Raw genomic sequence first — 13958 nt, 5'->3', positions numbered from 1 at the left:
ACCGCAACCCCCCGCTGGTGAGTGGAACCCGGGGAACAGCCCATTCTCTCCTGCCCCACGCCAGCAAAGCACAAAGGCCAGGCTTCCCCCTGCCGCCAGCCAGCCCCACAGCCGGTTGAGAAAACACGTGAGTTAACACAAGCCCCAGAGGTCAGGGCAGGCTTCTCTTTATTTCTAGCCGGGCCTCTCCTGCCGTGCCGGTGGCGGAGTGGGGCACTCCGCTCCTGGCAGGCGCTGGCCCAGACGCTACTCATAGTACAGCCCGTGCACCGTGGCCACGGCAAAGAGGGAGGCGTTGACGAAGGTGGCGGAGGCGACGCTGTCGTTCTCCGGGTCCCAGAGGCAGCGGCTGGCCACCTGCAGGCTCTGCTGGCCCTGCTGGCCCAGGAAGACGTTACAGACCAGCTTGTAGCGGGGTGGGGTGAGGTCCTTCAGGCGGCTGCGGATGAGCTCAGACAGGCTCTGGGCCAGCTGCCCGCTTGTCACCGGGTTGTACTTGGCATCCCCCAGGTAACTGGCAAGGGTGGACTCCAGTACCCGCTGGGCCCGGCAGGTGTTGAACTTGCAGCCTTCGTCTGGCTGGGTCTTGTAGGTGTTCTCATACTGCGTCTCCCGGATGGGCTGGAAGAGGGGGAGCCCCGAGAAGCTCACCCGCCCGCTGTGCATCCAGGGGCCGATGGAGAGGCGCCTCCCTCCCATTGCCATGGAGATAGAGTTTCTTCGGCTGGTGAAGGGGGCGTTGGTGATGCTCATGATGGAGCTCCTCCGGGAGTGCAGGGAGGGCGGCTTCCCCTCCTCTATGCTCTTCAGCCGCATCAGGGGCCTGGGCGGGTTGTCCAGCGAGTGAGAGCTGCGGCGGGTGGACAGCGAGCCGGCCCTCAGGCGTGTGGCCTCCGGGTTCTCTGATGCTACCGCCTGGTTGAACTGGGCCAGAGCCTCCTGGGACAGTGCTAGCGGCTTGCCTGCCATGTCCCCGGGGTGACGTCTGGACAAAGAGAAGAGCCGTGCTGTCAGGTTACTCCACTTCCACCACCCACCCAGCTCGCTGCCTGCCTGGGTGACGGCAGGCAGGACCGCTGGGCTAAAGCCTTCCTGTAGCGGTGCTGGAAATGGCATTGTCCTGCTACGCTCAAGGAGCTTCCAATACCAAACGGGGATGGGGACCTGGGTGGACCTGGTACTGACAACCATTGGAACAAGGGGCCGTCTCCCTGGTGCAGCGAGACCTCGAGGCATGTTCCATAGCCCTGGAACATCTTAGCAAAGTGTCTGGGGCCATCAGCGAGCCTGAGCGAGTGGCTCCTGCTTCCAACCCGCATAGCGCAGGAACCCTGGCACCGGAGCTGCCTCCTGCAAAGTGCCCTGGCCTCCGCTACGTGCGTTCCCTGGGAATCGTTCTCCGTGCTGCGGTGGGGCTCTGGGGATAACGCCCACAAAAGCCAGGAAGGTCCGAGTTAATTCACAGACACATCAGGCAACTCTGTAGCTTTAGCTTGTTATCTCAAGGCTGTTTCTATTCTGGTTCGCTAGTATTTACACTGTCCCCAAGTCCCTGCATTCCACGGCGAGCCAAACGTCTCCGGAGAGACCCAGGCAAGAGGAGCCGGTGTGAGTGCTCCCAGCGGCTGGTACGTTTGACAGGCCGCTCGGTGGGAGGATGGCCAAGAGCCGATCCCCTTTCACAGAACAGCTGTGCCAAGGGCAGCAAAGACAAGGGCCTCCAAGAAAGGACAATTACTCAGTCAAAGGGATGTAACTAAGGCCTGGAGGATGGTCCCGTTGCATGTGACTAGGGCATTTTAAATGGAGCACCAGCTCCCTTGGCTTTGACAAGCGATTTCCTATTTTAGACTCCTCAGGCCCATCACCATGTTATCTGGTGCCTTTGTGACTGAAAACCTATGAAATGGAAGCCGGAAAGCTGGCGTGGACGGAACAAGCCCTGACCCAACATTCTCTCTCCTCACGTGGAGGGGTGCGGGAGTCTGGCTAGCTTGCCCTGGGGTTTCATTGTCACGGCTGCTGCTGCACCTCCCAACTTCTGCCCAGAGTCAAGAAGCAGAAGTGCCAAGGAGGGAGGCTGACTTTCTGGGCTGTTCCGACCTCGCTGGATACGGGAAGTGTCTCTACTTATGCCGGGTGTCAGGAGAGCCCTGGCCAGAGAGTTGGACTAAGGAGCGGATCCTCTGGGGCCTGAGCTGGACCATGCCCAAGACCTTCACTGAAATACACCCATCACCCCCTTGTGAGCATGGGGTTGATGTTAACATGCCTCTCCCAGTTTTCAGTGCCATTCACCGTTACCGACGTGGGTTGTCCAGCAGAGATGGGCACGCTTGGGGTTTTCCCCCTTTAAATGCACTAATAAGAAACCACTTCCAGCCAGAGACGTACAGGAGCCAGGAAGGACGTTCCTCTGGGGTCAATGCACACACATTCTCTAGTGCTTTGTTCAGCTGAGTTTTAACCTGGCCCATGCAAAGAGCCTGCTCGTTTCTGGGGGGCGCCATTGAGAGAATATGTAGCCACTAGAGCGCGCCTGCTTCATCTTTCCAAGGGGCAGGAGTCTCCCTGTCCTTTGAATCAGTTGCAAATGCCCTGGGTATAAAGGCAGAGACCCCAGCCTTGCAGTGCGCCTGGTTCATGGGGCGGGGGAGCAGGTGAGTACAACCCACCAGGCTGTGTCTACACTGGTGGCGAGATTCCCAGCCCCAGGAGACACACTCACGCTAGCTGTCCTGGAGCTACCCATGGGGTCTCAGTGGGTTTGCACTTGGGGCGGCTAGCCCCGCCCCCGGCTCACCACGGCCCATCCTGCCGAGCCTGCTCACTCTCACCCTACTTGGCTTGGGTGTCCCACCTCCAGCTCTGAGTATGGATGTAGGCTGGGACCCAGCTCCCACCCACACCTAGGTGGGATCTCCCAGTGCCTGATCCTCCGCTGGTGAATTCAGTGGGAGCTTCACCGTTGACTCCAACGGGTGCCAGCTCACGTCCCTTGTGCATGGGGGCGGGTGGGCGTTCACAGTCCCGGAAGGCTCAGTTACTCTAGACAATGCAGTGGGAACAAATAAATAACCAGGACACCTCGCTGCCCGCATCCCATCTGCACTGGGGCGTTTTCACAGAAAACGAGGATCCGTCTGCATGCAGGCGAGTTACAATGGAAGCCAGGGCAATGTTATTTCTGAGCTTCACTGTCATTTGCTTTTTCTTTGCAATGACTAGAAAATAAACAAGCCTGCAATTAATAATCGATCCATCACTTGGAAACAGCCCAAACGCAGTGGGCCAGGGTGGGGCGAAAGGAATTTGTGGTGTCACTTCAGCAGGCAAGTCTCCGGCGCGATCTCACCTGGCGGTGCCACCCGCTTGGACGGGGCTGCGGGATTGCGGGCAGGGTCACCGTCCCCCGGATCTGTGAGCGGAGATATCCCAGAAAGAGTGTTAATGCCCATTATCTCGCCACACTTGCACTGGCTTGCTGTGCGCTCCCCTGGAGGCCCCTGCCCCTGCCTGCTGGCTTAATAATTCCCCCCTGTGGCGGTAAATCATTGGCCCGTTTGATGTGACAGTTCAATGCAAGAGTCTTCAAAAGGGCGGGGGCAGGGCAGGCAGGGCTGGGCAGGCTCCGATCCGTGACTGTTGCCTGTACAATGTCTCTGAAGCCCTGGGTTTTCCCCTTCTTTCCCTCCTGGATTTTGTGGTGTTTTGGGCAGCAGGGTTTGCTCGCTAGAAGGCAAGGCCAGGCTGTCCTATCCTCTCCTCTGGCAGGGGCTGACAGGTCACCTACCCCCCCCTCCAGCCCCGACTCCCAGGCCCTGATCCTGGGCTTGGATTCCAGCAGGCACCCTCCTGCGCCCATGGGGCACCCCCCGGCAAGACCTGACCCACGTAGATCTAATGGCAGGACTGGGGCCTCGGTTTGGAGTGAGATGCAGATTTATTTGCAATTTTTTTCTTTTTAAAGGGGCAGCAGCCCCCGGAAGGGAGCCGGTACCAGCCCTTGCCATGTGCCGGGGGTCCCGCTGTCTTGTACCCTGACCCATGTCATGTGGCCGGGGCTGGCAGCCAAGGAAGTTCCACCTTTCTTCCCAGCACTCGGGGTGTTGTTACAGGCCCCCTCCTCGCTCACCACTTGTCTTTGGCCCTCCCTGGCATCAGGACACTCCCTCACCTCTCTGCCATAGGCCTAAATATCCACTAGTGCCGGCATGTCCCTGGCCCCTCTCCTTACCCAGTCCTAGTGGAGGGCAGGAACCTGGGAGCCCCACGTCACCCCAGATGCCTTTTCCTCCCTCGTTGCTTTGGCCAACAGTGTCAGAAGGGGCGAGTGGATACAAAGGCCTCGATTTCCAGAGGGCCGGGGCTTTAGGGGGTCGGTCTCAAGCCGGGCACCCAAAACCAGGCCTCACATTTGGTAGCTCTTGTCCCTGGTCTCCGAGTCCCCTGTCCCCTGCCCCTCTCGGGAATGGATCCTGGCCTCGACCCTGCTTCTAATCAGAGCCGTATTCCTCTCTCATCACGTCCTGCCCTGGTTACCACAGCCCCTTTCATGCTTGTCTTTATCTCCACTCGCTGCACTTCAGAGGCTTCGGGATGCCGCGGCCCCACTGGTCTCTGGCTCGGAGGACCTGGACCCTCTCATGCCAGCCTCCGCGAGAATCCAATTCAGAATTGCGCGGCCTGGTTTGCAAAGCTTCCCAGGACTAGTGCCATGCACCCTCCCAGGCATCACCCGGTGCATCCTCCCAGACATCGTCCCCACGCATCCTTCCTGCTTGCTCACACTGCCTTCGAATCTCCACGCTGCGGCCCCTCTGCCCTCCCTCACTGCATCCCCCAACCTCGGTCCTCTCCGATGCTCCTGGCTTCTTCCAACCTGCCTGGTCACATCCATCCATCTACCTGGTCACATCCATGCCACTGCTCCCACCCACTCAGTCCCGTCTCAGCCCCCTCCTCTTGCCCCACCATGACTCTCCTGAGCTGGAGTCATTGCCTGGCCGCTGATTTCTTCACCGCCAGACCTACCTTTCCCCCTTGGCTCCTGTGTGACTTTCCAGGAGGGGCCGGGACATTGTGTAGTAGGGACGCTGCCCAAAAATGAAAGGCATTGTGTTTATTTTGTAGTGAAACATTAGGTGTTGCTATGTGACTCTGCAATCCTTTGGCCCTCATGCAGAATAGCTTTAACTCTTCACTGCCCGGTACCGGGAGCTCTCCTCTGCATTCTGCCGAACACACACATTCTCTCTTTGGGGATTCATTTAAGAAAGTGACAAACCCCAACACCAAATCTATATCTGTCTAGCTACCTAGTCTAGCTACTTAGGTCTCCCCCCTCCCTGTAGCATCGAGTGTGTGAACAAACTGCCCTGAACACAGGGAGTGACTGCGTGTGTAAACTCTAAAAGAACCAACTCTTATGGCATATGATTGTTTTGTGGCCTGTCTCTCGCTAGCTGGATCCTGAGCAGCATTTGAGAGGGAAGCTATCACCTCCCGCTTTGCCCTCTGATTTAGACTTTGTACAAACAAACCTTGTACAAAACCTAAAGGCCTGTAGAAATGTTTCTATTAGTTAAAAAAAAAAATCCGAGCGGAGTAGATATTTTTAAATCTATAACTGCTCCCTGAAGTGTCTGCAACCCAGCAGTGCACTCCCAGAACCCTGAGAGCAGTGACCGGGATTTCATTCTCTTTTATTGGCCAAACAAAGGGACACGCAGTTGTGACCAAACAGCAGAACTAGAGAAAAGCTCAATGGATTTCTAAAATTCTTTCCTCTTTAATAATCTGAAGTGCTGTTTGTGCCCCAGGGAAGGACGTGTGTTACCGAGGTGTGCTGTTAAGCAGAGTGTGTCCCTTTAATTATTAGTTATCATTTATATTCCCATAGCACGTCGGCGCTCTTGTCACAGACCAGAACCCCACTGCACTAGGTGCTGTTCACACTAGCCCAGAACACAAGTGGTTCCTCTTGAATAGGGGCAGCCTCAGGCAGCACGTCTTACACTTCCCCTCGTGGCCAATGCGCCCATCACAGAGACCGTGAGAGGGCAAATCTAGGACCATGCGGCAGGAGCTCCTGCCCTGGCACAGTTCACTCAGTCCAGCAGTCTGCTTCCTGTAGTTGCAGAACAGAAGAATACGCCATCCAGCCCACTGTCCTGCCTTCAACATGGGTCAGAGCTGGATGGTTTGAAGGAAGACAGGGCCGTCTCTCATGCCATGATTCACCTCGCTGTGAGATTTCCTCCTGTCCCCTCGCTGGCGATTATCTTCTGCCCTGAAGCATGAAGTTTGATCACCCTCATGCTTCCAGCCTAGCTTGTATTGGTGATGATTTGTTCGTTTAATGCACTAAACCAGTGAGGAGAGGAGTGAATGGCCTTGTGGGTCTCTCTCACCTCACGTATTTATAGGGCTTCGCTCACCGTAGCTGCCAGAAGGCTCAAGGTGGACTCTGCTCTCGCCTGCCGTGGGTCACTGAATTCAGACCTGAACCAAAGACTGGAGATGAGGGAGAGAGAGGAGACAGGAACAAATCCAAATTTCAGGCAATCTGGGTCCCTACGGACACCCCAAAGGGGGTACCCCCCGTAATCATGTCCCTGTGTCTCGCTAGGGTGGCAGCAAGTTTCAAGGGTAAGATGAATGGGGCGGGTCACACCTACTTGGAGTGACTGTTTCAGGCTGTCTGCAGACTCAGGCAGGTGTCAGTTACAGTCAGGTCACATGTCAAATGTTTCTTTGCAACCATGAGGGCGGGGAACATTTTTTTTCCTAGTGAATGCTGAGATTCTTATCTGGACACGAGGCGCCAGGAGTTGGCACGAGCCTGAAGTGCTTTCGGCTTCCTCCAGCCCGGCTTTGGTGTCTGTTCGTGTGGACAGACTTCTGTGAACAGGAGAGTTCTGCACCAGGCCCGGTCTGATCTCTTCCTCCAGATGTTCAACGGACCAGCCCCCTGCTGCTGAGGGTCACAGCCCAGGCACCGCTCGTTCCTGTGGGCACAGGTCTGAGGGCGGGTGGCAGGTTCACAGCTCATTGAGGCCCCAGCCAGCTCCTCCCAGCCATTCCCACTTCCCATCAGCATTGGCACTACACCACCTGGGTCGGTCGTGGCCCCTGCAAAGGAGCGTTGCACCTGGGAGCCACGGGTGTGCTAGCAGCAACCCAGGGCCTCTGCCAGGGTGCCGGGCATTTGCTGTGCTCCTGGTGGGGCACCACATGGGAAGGCTGGCGAGGACGAGGGGTGGCTGCAATGCTCCTTTGCCACGTCAGCCACCACCGGGACTCCCTGCTGACAGGCCGAAGCAGCGTCAGGAGACAGGGAGCTGCATTGCTACAGGGGGTGGCCACAGCCCTTGGAGCTGGGCGAGGAAGCACCTGGCAGCATGGCCCCGTTTCCAGGGTCGGGCGTGCGTGAACGTGGGCTTGGGTGCAGGACGGCAGCTGGGGTGCCAGCAGTACCCGCAGCAACTCGAGGCCAGACGGCGCAAGGCTGCTGTCTCTGCCACGCGGGCCCTGGCTTCTGACAGCTCACCCGCGAGATGGCACACAGAGATCCTTCGTCCAAGCAGCTCTCCCTCCATCGTCCGGCCGCAAGGGGACTGGCAAAGCTCAGCGGCCGCCTCAGTGCCAGCTTCTCGGGGACAAAACCCGGGCAGAGGAGGCTGGAGACAGACCTTTAGTGTTGAGCGCGGGCCCCTCTGCTGTAGCACTGCGGGCTATTGCTAGCCAAGAGGGGCACAGGCCTGGCGTGTGTAGACTTCCTCTGGGCTTTCAAGGACTCCCATGAGAACACCCCACCACTTCCTGCAAGCAGCAGGATCTCCCCTGGAAGCCTGGCCCCGCTCCGAGCGCTGGCCCAGACAGCGCCATAGTGCAGGTGCGTGCCCAGGCGCCCACGCATGCTGGCTGTGACCCCGGCTGTGACTTTGCCCTGCGTTTGGGAGCTAAGAGCCTGCAGGGCCCCCGGAAGTGCCAGCAGCTATCCAGCCGGCCTGAACGATGGGTGGGGCTCCATAGCTTCACCCCAGGAGCTGGCTGCGGACCAGCCCTTCAGTTCCAAGGCTGAGCCGCTGCTGAGCTCAGAGACCGTGGCTGGCTCTGGAAAGATGCTGGGGGGTGTGATTTTCCAGCTGCTTTCCCGTCACCCTCCAGCTGGCCCCCTCCACGTGATTATCGGCCCCTGCAGAACGCCTGTCCCGCCGCTCCCACTCCCCTCTGCTTTGCTGCCTTTCCTCGGCCTGGCCCCCGGGCCGTCTGGCTGCCTCGCTCTAGACTCTGACCCTGCTCCTCTGGGTTCAGGCTCACGGTTTCCTGCACACCCCGTTGGCAGCCGCTGGATTTCTGGAGCTGGGCAGCTGCCGGTTTCCTTAGTGATGAGCTCTGTTGCTTGCAGCAGGGGCCTCCTCCCCGTCTCTGGCCCTGCTCCCTCCCGTTCCTGCCAGCTCTCCGCAAGGCGCTGAGCGCGATAGCGACCCGCAGGCCGGGGCAGCCCTGGCTGAGGCTGAACTTGGCTGGCTCTCGCTGCCACACGCTCAGCCCAGCTCCCTCCCGCCTGCCTCGGCCGCCACCCCAGGCCATGGCCTGCGCCGGCTCGGCCGTCCTGGAGGGGGACGCGGCTGCCTTCGCCGCAGCCGTCAGGAGCCTCATCAACAACCCGCAGTTCAGGTGAGCTGGGCCGGGGATATGCCTGGGCACGGAGGCTACGGCTGGTACTGAGGGTGGGCACTTACCTGTCCCTGAAATCCACCCTATGGAAACTCAGCCACCCTCCCTCTGCGCCCACTGCCAGAGTATGTGCGGGCACAGCCCTCTGCCCAGCATCATTCCTGAGGGCCTCTGTGCTGCAGGCTACTCCCGTTACTTCCTGTCCTAAACCTTTGTGCAGCGTTGCTGTGGGCTGTGAAGCAGCTGCCGTGTCTCATCCCAGAGGTGGCTGCATTCCTGTGCTGGTCAAAGTGCTCTGTGTGGGGCGGTTGAGAATTTCAGAGCAGCCTAGAGGGTTTAGACACGTATCTATACACGTGTTGAGGTCCCCTAGACTGCTTTGAAAATCTGAGTCTCTGTCCATGTACATTTGCAAAGCTCGCTGGGCTCCGTCAGGATGAATCGTGCTCTGTGAATGCAACGCAGGTGTTTGACTTGGTTACCACGCAGTGTGTGAGGACCCTCAGCTTTATGCTTAAAACGAGCGTTGTCATCTGTAACCTCCTAGCACTCTCCCGAATAGCTGGCCCTGCCGCTGCCGACAGCAAGCCCGCGGGATAGGGTCGCTGTAGTTAAATTGGCCCCCACGCTAAGAATATTATGCAAACTTTTGTCATTTCAATTCACTTCTGGCGAACCATTTGACAAGCCCGTGTGCGGAACCGGCTGGCACCTGAGGGCTGATTTCGCCAACCTAGGGACAACCCTGCACTCTGATGCAAGCAAGTCACCCACTGAAATCCATTCGAGGGGGAGGGGATGGGCCGTGGGTGGGGGGTCTGTTAGCTGAGCCACCGACAGTTCTTTATTCTGGGAGAAGTTTGCGGGGCCCATCTGAGCACTGAAACCGAGGGGAGGGTGGAAGTCCCTGTGGGAGACAACGCAGGATCTGATACTGAACTCATAAATGCACCAGACCCCAGACTTCCTCCCTCCAGGCTCCCCTGCAGAGGGTCCACACTCTTGGAGCCGCTTCGCCCAGTCTGAAGAGTCACGCTGTTCCCCTTGGATCTGAGAGCTGATACCATCACCTCCATTTTGTTGGCGAGACCGTCACCTGGATGAACCAAGCGGCTGCCTGCAGAGGAGACATCCCCTGGAAAATCCGCCAGCAGCGTTGCTCCTGGCCGGACAGCAGGCTGGAACGCAGCTACCGGCCCCGCCCTGCCAGCTCGGTGCGTGCTCACCACTGGAGCACAGCGCAGCCGCTCCGTGACGGGTTAGGGCACTGGCTGTCTGCTAGCCATGCTGGGGAGAGTTCAGAGAGGAACCAGGAGCCTGGGACGGCCACTGAGAGAACCCGGCATGAGGAAGGTGTGCGCTGCCACTGCTCTTTGGGTTCCCTTCCTGTGAAATGGAAACCGGGCGGCTGAGGCTGTGGCTAGCTGCTGAGTGTGGGAAGCCAGTCACATGCCACGACTGTTTCTTTTGAGGAACTTAATGCCCCATGAACTCCAGCCACGTTGCCTTGACTCAGGCCTGGTCTACACTAGACAGTTAAGTTAGTTGGGGGAGGATGAAAAATCCACACCGCTGAGCAGCGCCGTTAAGCCGACCTAAGTCCCCGTGTAGACAGCGCTGGGTTGATGGAAGAATCCGTCTGTTGACCTAGCTCCCGCCTCTCGGTGAGGTGAAGGCCTCTGCTGGCGGGAGGGGCCAGGACAAGCTGTGATGAAGTGGGAACTTTCTTCATGTTTTGTATGAGTACTGTGTGTGCCTCAGTTTCCCCAACGTGTTGCATAAGGTATCTAGCTGGTGGGACAGAGGTGCACGATCATTGCAGAAACCCTAGTGGGTAGCTGCCAGCACCAGACAATGGCCAGACACTCTGTATCCTGGCCGGGCCCCATCCTCTGCAAGCAGCCAGCCGAAGGAGATGGAGAACAAAGAAAGACTTGGAGGCCAGGTGACCAGTTTGCCTGGGAAAGAGACAAAGGATGGAGGAGGGGCAACTGGGCACGACGGGGGTTGGGCTGCTGGAAGCGAGGCAGTCTCCTGGACTGGGACTCGGGGGGAGAGCCTAGGGCTCTGGATCCCCCCAAGATGGATTTTGTTGAACCTTCCTGATTTCTGTGACAGCAAGAACTGTTCTACGCTGTGTTCCAGACAACTGATAAACCATCTGTTTCCCATGCTGGCTGAGAGTCGCTGCAGTTTGGGGTGCAGAGCCCTCTGGGGGTGTGACACAAGCCCCCATCAAAGATAGGCTCAGCCGTTCCAAAAGGGGCTTTTCCCACATCTGCCTTCAGCACCCTGCTTCACATGCCCTGGTGATGCCATGCTGACTAACCCGGCCGACCGGAGTCTGGCCAGCCAGCCCCTCGTCGGCAAGCCTTGCCAGCCCCATACTGGGTCCCTGGACCCCCTCTTCTGCCGTGGGGCAGAGGCCGAGCATCAGTGTCTGTACCAGACCCCGGAGGCCCTGCGTGGAGCCAAACCCATAAATACAGTTGTATCCACTCACCATTGGATAGCTCATGCCTCAGCTCAGCATCGGGCCGACTACGCCAGCCTCCCGGCCATTATCTATTTGTGAAGGGTCGCGGGTGCGGCCAGTGCTGCCCTCCCGCCCCGCTGGGCTCTTCCTCCCAAGCCAGCTGGCTCTGGGGCCTGTGGCAACAGATTTGTGAGGCATCAGGGGGCTTGGACAGTCCAGCATGGCAGGTGTGATGCGGTAACCCGCCCCCCCAAGGCGCACAAGGGGGGCACCTCATTCCCCCAGTGCAGTTAGCCGGAGAACCGCTCCGCCCCAGCGCCGCTGCAGCTGCTTTGTTCAGCAACTAGAATCCCAGTGACTTGCTCCGACCCGGGGAGATCTGCAGTAATGACTGGGGTTGGACCAAGGGGGACTAACAAATCAGGCAGGTTTTCAGCGCTCTGAAGCTGAGCAGGGAAGGACCTGTCACAAGGCCCAGCGGTGCCCTGGGCTGAGGACAGAGCTGGCCCAGCGGGGCAGGAGCGATGTATACGGCGTGCCCCACCCTCGGCTCCTCCCCGCACAGGACTGGCCTCCGACAAGCTAAGCAGCAAACCCAGGAGCAGCGGCTGTTTCACGGGAGCCCTGGGTTCGTGCCCTTTCCATTGGCTTCGATCAGGCCCGACAGGGGGTGCGTGCCAAGTCCCCCCTTTCTGTTAGCCCTGCCTGCGAGCCTGGCACAGGTAGGCGCCAGGCGCCAGCCCAGCCTCGCTAGGGGCGGGCCCAGAGAGCCTCCCAACACCCCGAGCACAACTGGCCCATCATCGTCTCCCTCGGTGGCAGCTCCAGCGGAGAAGCCCAGGAGCTGAAGGGGCCGGTGGGCGTGAGCAATCTGCTCCCTCTGGGCCCCCGGGCGGGGCAGCGCGGGGCCACTGGCCCAGGCCCTGCCTGCTCTAGGGCTGGAGAAGAGCCTCTCATTTCTAGGAGCGGAGTGGAGCCGGCGGTGGAGGAGGGATAGCTCAGTGGTTTGAGCATTGGCCTGCTAAACCCAGGGTTGTGAGTTCAAGAATCCGGGCAAAAAATTGGTCCTGCTAGTGAAGGCAGGGGGCTGGACTTGATGACCTTTCAAGGTCCCTTCCAGTTCTAGGAGATTGGTATATCTCCAATTATTACCTTAGGAAGCTGGAGCCGATGGAAGGAGGTGACGCTCAGGAGCTCCCTTTGCTGAGGCTGCCAAGGGAGGGCAGCTAGCAAGGTGTGCTGGGAAAAAGCAATGCCCTCGGCCCGTGCACCTAGCCCCAGAGCGCTGGCTCCGGTGCCCGGTGCTGCTGCTGGTGTGGTGTGAGCAGAAGCAGGGTTTCCTCTCCAGCACCATGCAGGGCTTCAGGCGGCTGCCGAAAGCACAAAGCCAAACCTGCTGAGCTGGTGGAAAAATGTGGTTAACAGATTTTCTAGCACCTCATCAGCACTTTCATCTGTGGCCCAAGGGGCAGGTTTCTAAACGCCCAGGCCCGAGCGCTCGCTTCCCCCGGCTCCTATTCCCACTCGGACCGGGAAGCTCAGGCCTAAATGCCGATGGCACGTAATGGAAGGAGGCAGCTGGAGCAGCCATCAGCCATGCAATAGCTAGGGACTGGCAGGTGACGTGGGACTGCCGGGCCGGTGTCCTGGCTTGGTCCAACCCCAGTCATTACAAACTCAGCCGACATTGTCCGGTGGCCCTATGTTCTCCACTGCCTGGCCTCAGCTGTTGCGCTGTGCTGATGTGTGCTGTTAAACAGCTGCTGTGTCTCACCCCAGAGGTGGCTGCAGTTTTGGGCTTCATGATGTGAGGCTGGCTTGGGAAGCAGCTTGGGATGGAATGTAACAGGCAGTGACCCCTTCCCCTGCCTTTTGCCCGCTCCTGCAAGGCTCTGCCCTGAGCGGGGGCTGGGAGGTGCCCTTTGGATTCCCAGGGGGTTCTGTGCCATGAGGGCCACTTTGATGCTACAACGCGTGAGGGTCTCGCGGGGGGGGGGGGATGGGCCGGCTCAGGCACTGGGACACGGAGTTTGGCCCGTGTTGGTCACTGCTCGGCCAGGCAAGAGCCCTCCGAAGGCTGCTCTCCCCTTGCTAAGGGTGGACTTACACAGTGTGGCCTAGATCCTCAAGGATATTTAGGCTCCTAATGCTTGTTGGTTTCTGGGCCTTCCTCCCTGGGGCAGGCTCCTGAAATACACCCCAGGGGCCCAGCTGGCTGCTGTCAGCCCGCCTTACCATCTATGGCTGCAGTGCACATGGTAGGGTGCAGGACAGCACCGGTCAGCCCCGTGCATTGGGCACTTGAGAGACCTGGGCTTGATTCCCTGCTCTGCCACAGAGTCCCTGTGTGACCTTGGGAAAGTCCCTTAGTCTCTGTGACTGAGCTCCCCAGCAGGATGATGGGGCTGTAATATTAAAGCTGCGCTGAAGGTAGTGAGGTGCTCAGAGGTGCCGGGGCTGGATAAGGACACAGATCAAGCCACTGGCTTGTCTCAGGTGGCCAAAGTTCCTCAGAGGGCGGGGTTCCAACGTTCTGAACACCAGACCCGGGGGTCCCGTTTCAATGAGTCAGGTGGCTTTTCCCAGCTGCTTGGGGCAGCCTCTGCCTCCCACTGCCCACCAGGCAGAGCCAGGGCCGGCTCTGGGACAGGAACAGGCTGGGTGAGTGAGACCGGTCCAGGATTTGCAGTCTGCAGCGGGAGTCAGGGACCACACGGCAGTGGCCTTTGCTGGGAGAGCCCAGGCCACTTGGGCTGGAGCTGCCAGAGAGCGTTTGTGGGGAGGGTGGACGAGCCCC

The 13958-nt window shown here is 59.0% G+C and overlaps 2 protein-coding genes across 5 annotated transcripts in view; one reads left to right on the top strand and one right to left on the bottom strand.

Moving 5' to 3' along the window:
* Window positions 1–245: 245 nt before the first annotated feature.
* DYNLT4 (dynein light chain Tctex-type 4) lies at window positions 246–4916 on the bottom strand. Of its 2 annotated transcripts, XM_039486310.1 has the most exons (3): window positions 4848–4916; window positions 3356–3418; window positions 246–985 (listed from the first exon to the last, which is right to left on the bottom strand). In XM_039486310.1, exon 3 carries the CDS (start codon window positions 967–969, stop codon window positions 247–249), a length of 723 nt encoding a protein of 240 aa, XP_039342244.1. In that variant the 5' UTR covers window positions 970–985; window positions 3356–3418; window positions 4848–4916; the 3' UTR covers window position 246. The 2 variants fall into 2 exon arrangements, with proteins under 2 accessions (XP_039342244.1, XP_039342243.1); XM_039486309.1 differs by lacking the exon at window positions 4848–4916 and having other exon boundaries at window positions 3356–3579.
* A 3336-nt stretch (window positions 4917–8252) lies between these two features.
* BTBD19 (BTB domain containing 19) overlaps window positions 8253–13958 on the top strand; it is a 66403-nt gene continuing 60697 nt past the window's right edge. For all 3 annotated transcript variants that reach the window (XM_039483078.1, XM_039483080.1, XM_039483077.1), the window contains exon 1: window positions 8253–8685. In XM_039483078.1, the coding sequence (XP_039339012.1) occupies window positions 8597–8685 (89 nt within the window). In that variant the 5' untranslated portion in view covers window positions 8253–8596. The remainder of the gene's footprint in view (window positions 8686–13958) is intronic.

Source organism: Mauremys reevesii, linkage group 8 (genome assembly GCF_016161935.1).
Source record: "Mauremys reevesii isolate NIE-2019 linkage group 8, ASM1616193v1, whole genome shotgun sequence".
Classification (NCBI taxonomy): domain Eukaryota; kingdom Metazoa; phylum Chordata; order Testudines; family Geoemydidae; genus Mauremys; species Mauremys reevesii.
Note: the sequence above shows the minus strand (reverse complement) of the source record. Positions and strands in the feature narration are given on the sequence as shown.